The sequence below is a fragment of the Diadema antillarum genome, unplaced genomic scaffold (genome assembly GCF_040938485.1).
Source record: "Diadema antillarum isolate AM-2024a unplaced genomic scaffold, OU_Dant_1.0 seq00000079_RagTag, whole genome shotgun sequence".
In the NCBI taxonomy this organism is placed as follows: Eukaryota; Metazoa; Echinodermata; class Echinoidea; order Diadematoida; family Diadematidae; genus Diadema; species Diadema antillarum.
The window spans coordinates 1,397,992-1,416,505 of NW_027271172.1; the positions used below are offsets into that span (position 1 = coordinate 1,397,992).

Here is an 18,514-nt window from a genome sequence, read left to right on the forward strand (position 1 = left end):
CCCTAATTTTAAAGTCCTTACCAATACATACACTTTCATGCATTTGCTGGAACATCGTATTGACACAGAATTGCAGCCCCATCCCCCTACCTTCCCCCCACCCTCCCCCCATTCCCCAATGGAGGAAAAACAAAACAAAACACCACATAAATAAATATGGTGAAGAAGTAAACTTTGTTTTTCAACAGCCAGACACTTGTGCACACATATTCGGCAAATGATGTGAGACATTTTCACGGTTACAGCAGGTGCATACAATACATCTGAGAAACAATCACTGACTCCCCTCTTTCTTTCAACAAAGTTTGAACACAGCGTCGTAACGAGGTCCAATTCCGCAGTTCTGACGAAGGCTGGTCTGAACTGATCCATACTGGCACTAATCTTTGAGGTCATACGTGTTTGTGTTATGCTCTTTTTTTTTTCCTTCTTGTTTTCAAATAATTTATTCCTCTGTTAGAGTATCCCACTTAGGACCGAGGGGGAGAATTGCTGCGACCACTCAAAAGACAGACCAGTGAAGTGGGGCAGTTCTGCGTCCATGCCTCTTGGCCAAAGGCTTGCTGCGAGGTCTGCTATAATTCGTGTCCTTGAAATCAAACATCGGTTTATCGGCGGTACGTGGGTAGGCAGGAGGAGCATCATGGTCTAGAGAGGGGGCGTCTCGTGACAACGCAGTCCCTCTCAAGTGACAGTACTTGGCTGCATCAACTCCCTGTACCGTCTTTGTCTTGATTTGTTTGTTTATTTGTTTAATGTGTGAGTTTGTGTGTGTATTGAGTGTCTTCTTTCTTCAAATTCTGATTAACTTTATGGCATGCATTTAGTCACAGATCCTCGGGACAAGTGTTCCCTTCCCCTTCCCTCCTGACTTCTGATATTGTGAGTTAAGATGAGACAATGACATAGAGAGGAGGACAGCAAAGTTTCCCTGAAGCCTGATCTCGACAGGCCCCCAGGCTCCACATCTTCTAGGAAGTTGATTTATTTATTCTAAATGTTTGTGATGAATTGGTGACAAGTCAAGGCACACCATTTCCTGTTAAAATGGTCGTAATCCTCTTTTGCTTTAAAGATGTTCCATTCAGAATAAAAGAAGACATCAAAACAAGCAAATCTTAACCATACCTTTACACCCTGTTACTGGAACGACCATGGAGGGATTTATGTCCTGAAACTGAAAAGATAACTATCAAGAATAATACGAGAGAGAGTCTTAAACGAGGCAACTGTTTAGCAATAAGCTGTTGGGAGGGGGGATGCTCATATTGCCTGGAAATTTGCTGCCTTCTCTTCAGACCATTGACTCTGTTCAGACTTAGCACAGTGTGTGGATGTACATGTATGTGTGTCTGTGTTTGTAACCCAAATTTCCCGTTCCTCATGCTGCTTAGTGGTGACGCTTGCCAATTGTCCGTCGTGTGTTGGGGTTTGCTCGTCGTATGATGAATGCATCCAGGTCGGGTCATGTGGCTGAACAGTTTACAGTAGCTTCAGCACCTTCCCAATGGCAATTGTTCTCCCTGCGTGCACACACACAGAAAACAGAGGTACAAGTTTTCTGAATTAATTGCTGCACTCTGGAAAAAAATAAAAATTAATCCTTTTGCACCTGACAGTTTCTTACAGTGGGAACATCTACTTACATAACATATACTCAGAGTGATTTTTTTTTCCCAGGGGGGGGGGGGGGGGGGGGGACATGGGGTTAGGTGATTGAGTCGATACACTGTGATATTGATGATGATGAACACCATTTATATAGTGCCATTTGTCTTACGATATGAACCAGGCAAAATACAAATATTGAATCCTGAACTTGCAATGGGTACTCAGGAATAATGTCCAGAGTGATTTGCTACCATTTGATGTGGATAACATAGGACTGAGCTATGGTGAGATTTTGTTTTTACCAGTCATGAAAATCATTCTCGTAGCGATTTCTGCACAAAATGTTTGCTCTCAGAAGCAATTCTGATATGCAAACTGGACATCCTGCTGACAGTTGCCTTATTGATGTCACAATTGTCCTGTTGCTCTTGACAATAGCCCAATTTGAACTTTCACTGAGCTTATTCTCTATTTTTTCTTTCTAAGGTAAGGCCTGTCCTAATATCTCCCATGTGGGGGTCATGCATTTACCTTCATCTCGCAGCGTAAAGCGTCCCATTTGGGAGAATTCCTTGAACGTCTCCATACACACCACGCCGGTCGTCTCCAGCCGCGCGATGGCCACCTGGTCCTGTTTGATGAAGCGAGGGCGCTGTTTGCCTTTCTTCCCCGTCCTCTTGTCAACCATTGCTATGAGTTTCTGAAAATTGGATTGACGAAAGAATGGACTTTAAACAGAGTGGACTTTAGCAATGTGGAGGAGACGTCACTCGTTACATCAACTGGCAAGTTTGGTGAGGCCATTCAAACTAAGGCATGTGGCTACTCAGCCACAACTGTGTGCATATAAATTTGAGGAAAATTGAGCAAAGAAAATGGGATTCCATAGGAATTCGAACCCGAGACCAGAGCATCCGGAGGTCTCGAGTTCGAATCCCAATGGAATCCCATTTTCTTTGCTCAATTTTCCACTAATAAATAATATTTATTCTGGTCAGGCTTTCTGTTTGGTTTGTTACATATAAATTTGAGTCTACAACTTGATTTGAGTCTACAAATTAATTTCTCATTCTTATTCAGTAATTACACCTTACATTTCCACAAAATTTGTGCAAATACAATCCTCACGTTTTTAGCGTATGACTGTAAACATCTACTGAGTTTGATAATCATCCACATCTTTGTTCCTTGTATCTTAGCTCTGAGACTGTAAACATCCACTGAATATAATTATCCACATCCTTGTTCGTCACATGTTAGCATTGAACAAAATCTTTGTAACCTGCCACAACCTGTTTCAACCTGTCCTTGAAAACATACCAACAAACATAGCAAACAAACAAACAAACAAACAAAACAAAGAACACTTACAGTAATCTGGACCTCCTCCACTGCGTTGTGGATGTGAAGTACGGCACCATAACCTGGGCAGATGATGGACTTATGTTCTACTATCGCAATCTGTGTGAGAGGACAAAAATGTGAAGCATTACATTGCATGCACATTAAAGGCATAATTTACCATTTGCAGATGAAACAAAACCCAGCATTAGTGCTTTAAAATAGTTCTAAAATGTGAGTTAAGGATAAAAACAACCAATGTAAAGATTCAAATCAGTATAATCCATGTTAAGTATTGTTAAATACACAAAATGTGAACAATAGATATGATAAAATGTTTCCAGACAAAACCGTCTACAGTTATGGTTTATTGAGAAAAACAGTGATATCTCATTACATTTTAGGCCTTATTGCGAAAATTGTATAATATGGTAGGATGTTTTGTGATACAACTGACCTACACATATGCATCAAAAGTGATATCTTGAACATTTTTTGAATCACTGCTCCCAAAGATAAATAGGACCTTTAATGTATAGAAGAAGCTGTAAATATGACATTACAACTCGAGTCACCATGCAAGAATCTGACCGATTTCAATTACCAACATTCCAACTTTTATCATGACCAATTCTAACAGTTTGATGTCAAGCTACATTCATATGTAGCTTCAATGAACATACCACTATTTCTATGTGCATCCTTATGCCTTGCAAAGGAGTGCTATACAAACCTAGAATACTTTATACCATGGTATCTGAAACTTTCTCAGCTTGTCCACAGCCAATTTAATCTTTTAACTAATAATTCTGCACTCATCATACACAGCTACAATAGGTCTACTCGCCCTAATTGTGGGCCAGTGCCATATTGGAAATGCACAAAAAAGTGCTGGCAAGACTGGATGGGACAGAAAAGTAAGCTTTCCCACATTTGATGTACCGGTAAAATTTATTGACTTCTACTTATGCATCTAAATGAGATCAGGTTTTACAATGGCTTGTTCATCGCAGGAGGTTAAATTTCATCAACAAAATATGAAAACATTTTAAAAACTGTGCAAACGGCAATTTCGAACCGCTAGCTTTCATTGTGCAGAAATAGAGTCGAAATTATGTGCTACACCACTGAGTTGGAGGTAGCACTTGAATAAGTTGCAAGTGGATCTCGATGAAATTTCTGCTGAAGACAAGAGTCTCCAGGGATGAGGAGGGAACCACTCACCTGGGCATCAAATATTTTGGAGGTATGGCAGACATCACTAGGGTCACACAGCACAAATCCCTGCGAAACATCCTGTAGAAATTGATCAGAAACAAATAAACAAACGTCATTCTCCAATCCATATCAAGGCTTCATAACTACAAATGAGTGCAAGACACAAATCGAATGATATTCACACGTAAAGCATGAACAACAGCAGTTCCCCTGTGCTAAAGCAGCACCTATTTGTACACACAGTGACCAAGAGCTGCCATTAAACTGTTCCTTATGGGATCCTGGGATATCAGGTTCCCGTGGCATCAATTGATACACAGGAACCTGGTATACCAGGTTCCAAAAATGTAGGTAAGAGTGCCTGTATTAGTGGCCTACATTCATGTTTATTTGTGTTATGCTGCCAATAAAAATGGCTTTGACAGAACGATTAGAATTTCTTCAATCAGTGTCTGTTCTCTTTCTGTATGAAAACTGCACGTATATGTATCACGGCACTGGCTAATTTACCTTTTTTCCAATGTAGTGTGCACTTGTTTTGCAGTAAAACTCGTATGAAGATGTACGTAGCGATCAAGACTGAGCTCAGTAGATTTTGACTTTAGCTGACCCCATTCAGGTGTCTCTTTTTTGTGAAACAAAAGAGTTTGTGAGCAGCTATTAGCACACACTCTATTCATTCCTCATGCCAAATCAATAATTTCACTGTTCGATGGCTTATGTACAATGTAGTTGACCATGGAAAGGGGATACAAGCAACGCTTGACTGCTTTCGCACAAGTGGATTACCAACCTGTCCGATCTCTGCCGACCTGCAAAAAGAATCTTGTTTGGGGGCATCAAAGGCTCTTGGAGAATTGCGGAACGGTTTAACCCTTTAGCAACTGAAGATTCCATACATAACGGCCTACTGTACCCTAGATGGTACAGCAATACTACTCTCATTTCGACAACTTTCTGAATTATGTAAAATAGCTCAATGCATGCTTATTTTTACATTTATTTGAAAGACCACTTGAGACTTTATCAAGAGAATGGTATGTCAAAGGAAGTAATTCTGACACTTTTTGTTGACCTTTGACCTCTTTCAAATTATGTAACTATGAATTCTATATGAAAAACAATAAAAATGGCGGTTCAGTTACTAATGGGTTAATAGTGGATGTGACATGTACTCACCTCTTCCTCAACCCCTCGGACCTTGATCTTCACATTCTCGCCCGTCCCAGCAAAGTTTGTCTCCTCCTCGTCGGAGATGATTTGGAGGATTTCGACGCTAGTCTGGAGGGAAGCAAAGCAGTGTGATGGCGGAGAGTGTGAATGCTGATTGTAATCACAATCTGGTTTTGTACAGCACATTTCCAAATTATTGTGTTGACTATTATAGCAGTGGTCTACTGCAGGAAGAACAGTAACAAAGTCATTGGTAAAAAAAAAATATATAAGTAGATAATTTCAATATCATTCTCGTTGTTGACCATAATAGCAGTGATCAACAGCAGGAAGAACAGTAACAGAATCATTTGTAAAGAAAATAAGTAGATAATTTCAATATCATCCTCATTGTTGACACCATTTACATGTACTTCCACATTATCGTCAGCAGCAAAAGCACTAGCAGTTGTTGGGCTGATGAAAAATTGAATGATATCATTGATGGTAACAAAAGAAATACTACTAACAATAACAATTATGAAATATCTAAAATACTAACATGTAGCTTCAGCTTCAACTAACCTTTGACATGCTTACTTTCTAGCCGTCTGCTGTCTCAGACAGCAAGAATCTGTGAAAATAATTACTCCGCTTGAGGTCTATGGGAGTTGACAAAAGCTCGCCTACTAAGAATTTAAAGGCTGACAAAAGATGAAGCTTCATGTTACCACTACCTTATTAGCCAACAAAAGTTTCTTGTGCCTAAAATGCTTCTGCATATTGACGGTAATTCTATTTCTTACCTTATTGGGCATCAGTGTGTAGGAAGATCCCTTCCTGATGCTTCCTGATTCAATTTTGCCCAGCAAGATGGTTCCCATGTCCTGCATTGTGTATACAGAGAGCACATGAAGCTTTTTGTTTGTTGGACATGTTTTGATCACTCATGCATGGTGCCGAGAACACCATAATCAGAGTTCTCTCGTTCTTCACTTGTCACTTCTCAATTTTCTTCCATTTTGTGCACTAATCAGATGTCAGTACTACACGCAAAACACCGTTTTTACTACAACAAATGTCACATACATCATGAATTCACACTATGGCTATGTTCAGGGGACAGTATCCCACGTTGTGCTATGCAATCACAGAGGTAACGTTAACCATGCTTGGTGTTGGAATGGCTCACTACTGTATTCTGAGATTGGAGTTTGGTCTTCAGTTGAAGGGCTCTTTTACAAACTTTCAATTGTAGCAAAAAAAGCTGCTGAAAAACTTTCAATTGCACACACTTTTTCTCAACTCTATTATCACAGCCAGATACATATTTGAGTGGGATAGAGTCAGTGTTGCTACGTCAGGAAATCTTTGCTAAACTTCAACAAGCTCAGTGGTAGACACACATAGCTCTCTTGATTGAAGTGAGTTAATAGCAGATCTATTCACTACCTGTAACCCAGTCAATGGACACCAACAAGTAGAAAAAGACAATTCTACTACAGATGACAGCATGATTATTCACTCCTTTGGACACTTTTTTGTTGTTGTTTTTTTCTGAAGAGTGAAAACTTCGATACGACTTTGATGAAGTTGGTTGCCATCTACCAATCAAAGTAAATTTAGGTTAAACTTCAACTGCCTAACAATTGAAACACTTAAGACTTCTCTCTTTTTGGCTGTCTATTTCATTTATACTAAGGTAAGAATTTTTGCTGGTAACATCATGAAATCCAGGGCATTGAGTGCTAATATTACAAACAAATAGCTTTTGCTCAATACTGATGAGTAATGTCCAAGTTGGGATAAGTCTTGAAAGCTTTGAAAAAGAATATCCATACATTTCTTTAGTTATGCCGAGATGAAACTAAAGATATAATGCATTTCAGTATGACAATATAAGGTATCAAACTGATGCCTCAGTGACACCACAAATCGACAATTTTATGAGAAATTGGAAAATACAAACTATGGGTATGAATAATTTTGAAATAATCCGTAAGTCATGCTGGGTCTTCGGCTCAACCCACCTTGTATCTGTCGGTGATAGGCAACCGGAGGGGCCCGTCGAAACTCCTTGCGGGCAGAGGTGGGAGGTCGTCGATGTACTTGATGAACGGCGGCCCCTTGTACCAAGGACACTTGTCGCTGGCCGACACCTTGAGGTTGGCCCCCGTGATCCCGGACACAGGAATGAAGTGAATGTCTTTCTTTGGGTTGAAGCCCACTTTGCGGAGGAAGGGAAGCAGCTTCTCTCGGCACTCATCGTACCTGTGCAGAGATTGACACATGGTAGCATATATGGAGAAAATTGAATATATAGATATAAAGAAAGAGAGAGAGAGAGATAGACTGCACAGTGACATAAATACATATATATATATATATATATATATATATATATACTCCTAGATGGGTCATTTGGAAGACATTTCCATTTGTTTTATATGCAAATTTTTCATATACATGTTCAATGGCACGCAATGGAGACGAAAATTGTCTCCTTAATGACCAGTTGTCTCCCTAAAGAAGACACTTCCCCCCAATATGTCTCCCTAAGGTGCCAACTAGGGATATATATATATATATATATATATATATATATATATATATATATATTTATTAAGATAAGCAGATACATACACAGATATAAATATAGAAAAATATAAGAACACATGGATGGATAGATAGATAGATATGGATATAAGATTAGATGATGGACAGGGAGACAGTGCTTAACTTGCTAGTAGGCAAGAAAAGACATTGCTGATGAAGTTTGACACCATATTTCAAAACAATATATCAAGAGAGAAAATACAGTTTTTTTCAGGTGAATTACGATGATGCACGAGAAACCTCACAAAATATCTTCAAATTTCATAGAACAATGAAATCTCTCAAAGCTGTATTGAGTAATCTGGTATGGACATCTCACAGGAAACAATCTTTAGATACTGTTGCAAGATGCTGCTAAAAAATCCTTTTTCTCAAACTAGGGAGGTAGCTTGAGAACTGCAAGCTTAAAATTGCTTTTTTCAGTCACATTGTTTTGAAACTTTCTCTCATATTCTTGTACTATGCCTACTTCAATGAAATATATACAGATCCAAATAAAGTACAGTACCTTGCAAGTGACCACTCTACTGTTGGATCATCCATTTTGTTGATGAGAATGACTAAGTGCTTGACCCCCGCTGTCTTGGCCAACATGGCGTGCTCCCTGGTCTGGCCTCCCCTCTCGAAGCCCGTTTCAAATTCACCTTTGCGGGCAGATATTACCTGAAATAAACGGGATCCAGGTAAGAAGAGTCTGCAAATATGCATTTTTAGCTGGTTTTCGGATTGATGATAATACATGGGTGGGGGGGTCCCTCCCACAGGTATACCTTATGCTGATCGAGAGATAGGCTGAAGAAACTCATTTTTTGGACTGATAATAATTCAATACATGGTGAAGGACTCCCTCCCGAAGGTATACCTAATGCTGATGAAGAGGTACACGTAAGCTGAAGAAACGCATTTTGGATTGATGGTAATACATGGTGGGTGTGTGTGTGTGGGGGGGGGGGGGGGGGTGTGGGGCTCCCTCCCATAGGTATACTTGATACTGATGGAGAGGGAGATTTGAGAACAATGCAATGAACAATGCAATGAACGGTCATCTTGAAAGCTTGACAAAGTCACCAAATATCAATTTTACAATTCTCTAACAACTCAATGATTGCACTCTCCAAAATCAAAGCTTTCATATCTAATTTGTCCCATTCCACATCCCAAAGTCTACTATTGAAACAGTAAGAAGACCAGCTTCCCGATAGGCAGAAACTAAGTGCAGAGGAATTCTGGTTTTGAAGTTTAAATCAGGTCCAGGCATGGAGGAGATGGGTTTTTTACAATTACTATTATATTATTTACAATGACTAACATGAAATCATTGTACCAGAGTCAAGTAAAATATCTATCTTCAATTAAGTCTCTATAGTAACTCATATCTAGATTTGACTTTTATTTTAAGATTAATGCTGACTAACAGGGTGGCTTTGCATGTCATGGACAAAATGCATAGTCAAATGTATGCCTGTGTGATACGAGATCCAGCAGACATTATAATCAACCAAGCAGAAAAGGAAACCAGAGAGCTTAAGGCCAAACTGTGACAACCATTGACAGTGATCACACAAACAAAATGATCGTTCAACCGTGGCATATCTCAATCCCCTCTCTGACAAGCTCTTCCGTCGCTATCAAACACCACAAAAGTTCAAAGCACTCAGTGCAAGTTTCCATTCAAGCGATCCAAATCACTACACACACAATACAAACAAACGATGGACACCAGAAAAGGACATGTCCAAGACTTGCTGACACCCAAGTTTGCTGGGCACTAGCCAAAGGTCCACTTGTACTCTTTTCCAATCTGAGTTGCTGTGAAATAGCTAACATACACCAAAACTTTGTCAAAGCACATCCATCATTCTCTATCCCCCAGCCCCCAAGAAAGAATAAATAAATATATAAAAATATGCTAGCTCGTCCAGTCCAGATAAGAGCACATACAAGGCAAAAGTGTATGGATCTGGACATTTTTTTATTAATATCACTCGATAATGTACTGATTTGGGCGAGGGCTTGATATCCAAAACAACCTAAAAACAAAGCAATCCTATAAAAAGTGGCCCCACCTCTAATTCTGATCAAAACCAATTTTCATCAAATAAACTTTGAATTCCTCTTAGAATCAAATGCTCTTTCAAATTTCATAAGAAGTTTTTCATCATTTCACACACAAAGCTGGAAACCTGAAGCCCAATTCTCAACTGAAACCATACCATCTCTTTAAGTGGATAGATATTCTCTACACTAGCACTCACCAGTACAGCTAGATCAGCCTGTGCAGCGCCCCCTATCATGTTGGGTACGAAGCTCCGATGGCCCGGGGCATCCAGGATTGTGAAGTGTTTCTTCTCTGTCTCGAAGTAGGCTCGCCCCACCTCCACTGTCTTGCCCTTGTCTCGCTCTTCTTGGTTGGTATCCAGTGCCCAAGATAGGTACCTGGTGGAGGATATTGATGTGATCCCTTCAAGATAGTGCCCTCAAGCCAATTACTCTTATGTTCATTCATTCATTCATTCAAATGAATGAGTGAATGAAAAATGAATGAATACTCTGTTACCTAAACCAGTTAATGGCTATTTTTAAGGTAAATGTGCACGATGAAAGATAACACAGAGTTTGACAGGATAAAAATAAAATTGAAAAGTGATTTCTATGTCCTTCTTTGATTTGGAGAATTTAATGTTCTGTCTCATCAGCATAAAGCAAGACTCAGCTTGCTGTTAAAAATCACATATCTATTAAGAGTGCGTCAATGGAAAGTTCACAACGAATTTCTTATCTAGGAATGTGATAAAACCTTCCGTTTCTGTCAACTCATCACCCCACATGGAATAAAGTGCACTGGAAATGAGGCCTCATCCACAGTGTACACTGAGTGTTTTTCATAATGTTATCGATCACTACTTATGGCGGAGAAAAGAACAAACGAAACCAAACACCATGATTGATTTTAAGTCCCTCACAGCCACCATGCACTGCAAAAAACTTTTTTTGCTATGCATCACCTTGCAGGCATTCACCACTATTTGTCTACACTGGCATTGTTACATTCAGTGCATCTTCTGTGTCTTGAACAGAACACTTCATGCATACATGTATCTCCATGATGGAGGTCTCACACAAGTAAAGAAATAAAATCAATAGATACAAGGATTCTAAATTGATAACACACAAACTCACCAACTCTCTCTGTTTTTCTCCTTGGCCTCCCGTTCATACTTCTCCAGGGTTCGTTTGTCCACACCTCCAGTCAGAAACCTGTTGCCATGGAGACATCGATGGAAAGCGAATATTATGTTGCACTTCATTTCTCACACATAGCCTATTAGATGCAACCAGGGGTCAATTTTATGAAGTTACCACATAAGAGTCTTTACACAAATCTCAGAATGGCCAAAGTCGCTCATATGTAGCTATGAGTGACTTACAAAGAGAAAAAAAAATCCATTTCATGAAGTCTCTCATAAGTGTGTCTTATGAGCGAAAAGGTCTCTCGTAAGACATTCATAACACGGACCCCAGGAACATTTTGTCAATAAGGCATTTCTCCCTCATTACGTACAGCTGTATCTCCCTGTATCTCCTTGTTTGTGCATATCGCCTTCTCATGCAGCACTTTGTGCCTGATTAATGCTGACAGTTGCTAGCCACAGGAGGTAAACCACGAGGTAGCGACATCACCCTAACATTTTCTGGTGTGTGCTTGTTTGCACATCGAGGAAATGTACCTACACTGACATGAGGTAAGTCTATGTTTTTTACAAATGGAGAAGGAAATATTTTACACTGATTGAAGTCAGCGGTGATCTATCACTTGGTCTACTCCCACTTCGTCTAATAGCCATTTAGTCTAAACCCACATGGTCTAATCCTGTTTCTTCTACAACCAGTTCGTCTAATGACAATTAATAGTCCAATATTGCCACTTAGGCTCATTACCAGTTGGTCTACTTTCAGATGGACTATGCCCATTTCGTCTAATACCCCAGTTTATTAGACTAAATGGGGAAAAAGTCCAAGGAGAGAAAATTGCAATTAGACCATCTGATCATTAGACGAAATGATAATTAGCCAAACTCGGCGTTAGACCAAGTGAGAATTGGACCAAACGGGAATCAGACGAAATTGATAGTAGACTAAATGAGTTTAGCCACAGTGGTGTTAGACAAACTGGGAAGTAAGCCACCAGATAGTAGACCAAGTGGCAATAAACCAAGTCAGCAATGTGAAACAGCAAATCACAAACTGAAATTGTAGGTCAAGTATAGACATTTTGGAAACACAAACTGACACAACACTGATAATACTATTGCTTGTGATTCACTCTATCTTGAAAACCTGTACAAATGCTTCTGTCATGTCAAGTCAATTTTGCTTTTCACAATAACACACAATGTAATACACATTACTCACATTATATGACCTCCAATAGTGGACTTTCCAGCATCTGAGAAATAGAAGAAAAGAAAAATATCAAGTCCAAATTATTTAATTTCTTTTCAATAATGCATATTTCTTGTCACAATGGAAAACAAAACAAAACAAAGCAAAACTTGAACAAACCATAAACCATTTCAAGGTCTCTGTTCTGGTTCAATATCATGTAAAGTACATTCATTAATCATCCTGATATCCTGTAATGAGCTCTTGGATTGTATCGGTCAATAACTTTTTCTACATGAAACCTTCCTTGCACTTTTGTTTGCCTTTGATTGATTTTATAATGTGTAACAACGCCCAACAATGACTCCATCACGACTATGCTTGATAGCCCGACTTGTAAGCACTTTGGTTGTTTTGAATGAATTTAAAGGGAATTTTCAGGTATAAAAAAAAAGATAATTTCCAAACTGCTGGCAGTACATAACAATAACTACTATCACTACTTATGCCGATGTTACAACCACTACTAACCAAAAAAATACTACTACTACTGAAATTACCATTAGTAGTATCACCAACACAACTGCTACTACTATCACGACCCCCACCAGCACCATTTCAACTATAACGATTACCATTAACACTTCTATCACTACAATATTACTATCACCATTACTATACACACTTCTACCACTACTACCATTACTAACATTGCTTCTACTGCTACCACTTTTACTAATGCTGCTATGACCACTACTACTCTGCTACTGCTACTAGAGCTACTACTTCTACTACAACAGCAGTGATATCATCTATTCCTGCAACTTTTCAGGGATGATGAGGATGCCACATTCCACAGCTCAGATGAAACATGAAAACGTGCTGCCTGTAATTTCTAGTACAGTATAAAATTCAACAGTGTTGCACTTACAATGCACATTATGGCAAGAAGGTGCCACGACCCTTTCAGGATAAAGGCAGCAATCAAAATGAAGGATTTGAAGAGATCAAGAGGACTCACCTACGTGTCCAATGAACACAACATTTACATGTTCCTTCTTGTCCTTGGGTTCCTCTTCCTTGACTGGTAGCTTAGAAGGCTTCATGGCTACATTTGCCTTCATTGGTCCATTATCTGCACAAACACAGAGAGGTAGAGACAGGAAAAGGGTGAAAGTAAAGAGAAAGGAGAGGATACAGACAGACAGAATGAAAGAAATAAGAGACATGTCAAGAAAGGAGAAAAGTAGATAAGAATCGTAACTGAATTTGTTCTACACAAAAAGGGGGAGGGAGATGCTATTAAAGTAACATGAAAGTTTGTGTTTCTTTTCTTTTCAACTTACTGAAGGATAAGTAAAAAAAGAAATGATTTCCCATGCAAGCAGGCATGTTGATTTATTGCATCCTATATTCTTACAACAAAAACAAAGAGAGAGAGAGAAAAAAAAAAACCAAACAAACCCAAAACTAGGTATGTAGTTGAGGAATGAAGCAGTTGCCCAACATATCAGATGAACCACAATACAACGCTCAAGTGAAAATGACTTAAAAGGGACCAACACAGCTATGAACTGCTGGTAGCCAATAGATGACTTCACACAAACCCAATAAACAGTCACATATCTGGTCACCAGACCTGCACATCTGCAGGTCTACCTAGAATATTATCAAAAAGAGGGTCCCATATCAGTAATGTGTTTCCTAATACTCACTTATTTTGCAAGTGACACATAGACAATATGAATAGGAGCATTCAGAATTGGAAGTGTTGTGGTTTGTATACAAACAATAAAATCTGCAGCTGCCTTGAGGGAAATTCTCCTTCCACTCATTGCGGTATCCTCACTAGAAATCAAATTGTACCCTATCTTGCAAAGTGACAAGGGATTGACTCATCTCATCACTATTCATGAGATCTGACAGCATCTTAAATGGCAAAACAATCTTCAGTTAACTAGAATCCAGAGGCAGAAAGACGCAGACCCTAGAGTGGATGGCAGGTTATTGGTGCCGTTTTCATCTGCCCGAATGGAGCAAGATCCGTGTCTGAAATGCTCTACACTTTGGCTCGAGAGTTGACCTAGATGGAAAGGGGTTCACAGGGAATCTACACAGAAGATCTAAAACTGAAAAATCATGAAGAGAACAACAACAAAATGTCCAACTGGAACTATGGGGGAGTTCAGATTTGTGTGGGTTGCACCTCATATGGGCTTGTCAGATTTATGGTCTCACAAATGATATCTACATTTTATTTTTGATTAATCAGTGACAAAATTAAGACTCTGATGAATTAATTTAATACAAAACTCAAGTCTTATTTTCTTCCATGACAGCTCTAGAGTTTTATTTGCTCAGTTCATAGCAAAACTCTCTGATTTATTGAATGACTGTAAAACGAGGAATGTTCGTGTGCATTTTAATTTCGCGAATTTCGTGAGCACCAAGATTCGCAAAATTAAAATGCACATGAAATTTCTTGTCTACACTACATGCATTGAATGCCAGTGGCAATTCGCCAAAATTCCATGCCATGACAAGGACTGTCGGCTCCAATTCGCGAAAATTTCTTGCCACGAATATATCATGTTTTACAGTACTTTCAGGTGCAGCAATCCTCACGTTTTATGCATTGTACATACGAATGCTCTGTCCCAACTCATTAAATATTTCTTCAAACATTTGTAATCTTTAGTGTGTACTAACTGGGAAATATTTTTATAACTGGGCAGCCGTCATCATTGCGGTTGTTACTATGGTAACTGCAAGTTTGAAAACTTACAGCAATCCTGTGCTTAATAGACATTGTGTAAGTGAATAGTTTGTCCCATCTCACCAAGTATTTCTTCAAATAATTGTAATCATTACTGTATGCTAGCAGCTGGGAAATATTTCGATTACTTGATAGCTGTTATGATTTTGGTTGTTACTATGGTAACTGCAATTTTGAAAATTTAAGTAGAAACCTTTGTGCAATTGATCTTTCGTGCTAGGCTAATTTCAGTGAAATGCACCAGTTGAGTCAGAAGAGTTTTTTGTTTTGTTTTATTTTCATTCAAACACTGACGATTAAAAAAAAATTGGCATCATTCTTATTTTCAGGCTAATTTAGCAGAGCATAAAATTAACAAAAATTTCCACACAGCAAAAATATTTGCGAACAGTAGCTTGCGATTGTTTTACACGGCCACAAATCGCCTTGGGTGTGAGAGGCTGCGGTTCTGTACCTGGGCCCTCCGAGGGTTCTGGTGAGGAGTCTGGGGCGGACGGTTCCTCCTGCATGGCTTCCCCCTCCTCTTCCTCTCCTTCTGCATCATCCATGTCATCTTCATTGGCATTGGCTGCCTCTAGCGGTGTAGCTGCAATGGGATGGAGAATTGAAAAAAAGGCGGGGGGGGGGGGGGGGGAAACGGGTACGGGTACAAAATTTAGTAACTCTGTACAATCATTGTCAATCAATTCATTTGTGAAAAAAAAACAACTCGTACATGTGTATGTAAGGAAAGTGGAATGTGTTAAGATTGGCGAAAGGCTTGAACCTTCCAATTAATCTAGATGGCAAAACAATAATGATGATGATGATGATGATGATGATGATTATGAAAATAACAATAATAATAATAATAATAATAATAATAATAATAATAATAATAATAATAATAATAATATTAATAAGAAGAAGAAGAAGAAGAAGAAGAAGAAGAAGAAGCCTAAGAAGAAGAAGAAGAAGAAGAAGAAGAAGAAGAGGAGGAGGCAGAGGAGGATGAGGAAGAGGAGGAGGAAGAGGAGGAGGAAGAGGAGGAGGAGGAGGAAGAGGAGGAGGAAGAGGAGGAATAAGAAGAAAGAGAAACAACGTGCCAAAACAGAAAGTGTCAAAGTATTCCTAATCTCTAGATTATTGCAGTAAATGTTTTTGGGCCATAAATCAACACCATTGGGTTTTGTTTTACTTTGATTCTATTCAATTTTGAGAAGTGATCCGACTCAAGAAAAAAAAAACATGTTACACAGGGCAAAATGAATTGAATTGCATTAATTTGTTGTTGTTATTGTTGGTGGAGTTGTTGGGTTGTGCTTTGTGACTGACTCCACAGGAAGCTATGACTTTGTTTACAGTATCAAACCTAAACAACAATACCGCAACTCACTGATATACTAGCTATAAATGTAGATAGAGGTCATACACTGTACATTTCAAATGAATTACATCCTGGCTTTTTTCATCCACATTCTCTTTTAGAGGATATGCAGAGAAAGCATATTTTGCTCTTCTCATTTGTTCACACAGCAATGTTCACCAAGCTATTCACTTTCCATTTTAAATTCATCTTTTATCTAATTATCCTCAATGTTAGATAATGTACCTGAACAAGACAGCTACAATTTCTAGTCAAAAGCAAAACATGCAGTCAATGAATGACTGAATAAATGAATGAATAAACACAAATACAATGAACCAAATAAATGCACTGATATGTGGACAGAGCAGATTTTGGACTAGTTCCAAAAAGCTGTGGTTATTTCAAAGTCAGTGAGGTCATCACAATGAAGCATCCTGTACAGGACGTATAGATACATGTGTACGTACTGTGCATAGTGTAAGAAAGAACTGAAATGTTAATGGAGTACATATTTTGTTCCTTTTATGACTCCCTGTATTACTATCGGAGCAACATTCATGTCATATTTTCTGGGAGTCTCCTTCATTTAATTTGGCAATAGATTGTTAATTATATACATAAATGTGGAGAAAGCAATGAGATATTGTTTGTCCACTTCATGAAGGTGTTACAAACTCTCTAAAACACAAAACAAATTAAGAAAAAACTACAAAGAAATACACTTGTATAAACTTTAACATAAGAACTCGGTAAATAAAAGGCACTGTGCACTAATCATTGTCATAACATGTCATCAGAAAAAAAAAATAGCATGGCGAATTTGGAAGAATTGTTCTTTTTTTAAACAGGCCCTACATTCATATTGATTATCCTGGAATTATAATATTAGTTGAATTTGGCAAAGATTTCTCACAAATCCTTTTATCTGCACTTAGATTCTAAATGATAATTTTTTTTTTTGAAATTCTTCAAACAGGCCAGAAATAATTGTTCTTTTGTTTACACATGTTATAATTTATAAATCTACCTAACGTTAGTTGAAATACAGCACTTGCAAGTTGCAGTTGCACCCAGCAGGCCATCAGCATGGGCCATCAAAAAATAAATGTAAAAAAACAGAATACAGACAATAACCAACTATCAACATTTCCTACACAAAAAAGTTATTAGTAGTAATACAAATAGTATGGAAGTGAATTATGAATGAACAAGTGAACAATAGTCATACAACATACAACTGGACTAGATACACACGCACGCACACACCAAAAAAAAAAAAAAAAAAAAAATACTGCTTCATTATTGATTTCACATAGAATCTACACGTAAATCCATTCGACCATTGATACAATGTTGCCAAGTCTGCACGGAATCTATTATTAGAGAACTTGATTACATACAATGGACTATCTATGCTGTTACATTTTACCCCATCGGTCCTCCTGCTACACAAAAACATTAGTGCAACAACTCAGCAATACCATTACCATTCACTGGTTCTGCAAAAGCCTGTGTTTTGGTAGCATATGACGGAACAAATGCTGGTGCATTCACATTGGGAATGAATGGTTTGGCCTCCACGTTCAACGTAGAAAACTGACTGGAAAGTTCAGTAGTGGGATAGTGATCACCGGGCCCGGGGTCTTCTTGATCTTCCCAGTTGTCCAGACCAGACGATTCACATTGCTCTGTCTCCATTTTGGCCACTAATTCGCGATATCGAGAGATTTACGCTCCCCACAGCGCCACGAGTCTGCAAGTGTATCCACACAAGAGAGGCCTATTTCGTTTCAATGATGAAGTCACGCAGTATGCATGTCCGTCTTTACACACAGCATGAGCAGCATGCATGCATCATAGCATTATTGGATCCACACTTCATTCGTCGTGCACTGTAGAAGTAGCATGTGCAGTTTTATCTTTCTTTGACGTCATTTGGCGACAATGAGGGCGTTTGTCGTATTGCGCAATTCGTGTGCGACATTGTGCATGTCGCATTCGTCCTGCAGTCAAAATATTGTTTATAAACTACGTTTCTTCTCTTAAACAATGAACCAGTAAATGCAAAG

At 38.7% G+C, this 18,514-nt stretch overlaps 1 protein-coding gene across 1 annotated transcript; it reads right to left on the bottom strand.

Annotated features, from left to right (window-relative positions):
• Positions 1-798: 798 nt before the first annotated feature.
• On the bottom strand, positions 799-18,222 carry LOC139726134 (eukaryotic peptide chain release factor GTP-binding subunit ERF3A-like). Its single transcript, XM_071637212.1, has 14 exons — positions 17,933-18,222; positions 15,552-15,683; positions 13,343-13,456; positions 12,352-12,385; positions 11,119-11,196; positions 10,194-10,374; positions 8,447-8,601; positions 7,353-7,593; positions 6,129-6,209; positions 5,350-5,451; positions 4,177-4,248; positions 2,983-3,072; positions 2,143-2,311; positions 799-1,523 (listed from the first exon to the last, which is right to left on the bottom strand). Exons 1-14 carry the CDS (start codon positions 18,141-18,143, stop codon positions 1,483-1,485), a joined length of 1,701 nt encoding a protein of 566 aa, XP_071493313.1. The 5' UTR covers positions 18,144-18,222; the 3' UTR covers positions 799-1,482.
• Between the last annotated feature and the right edge of the window lie 292 nt (positions 18,223-18,514).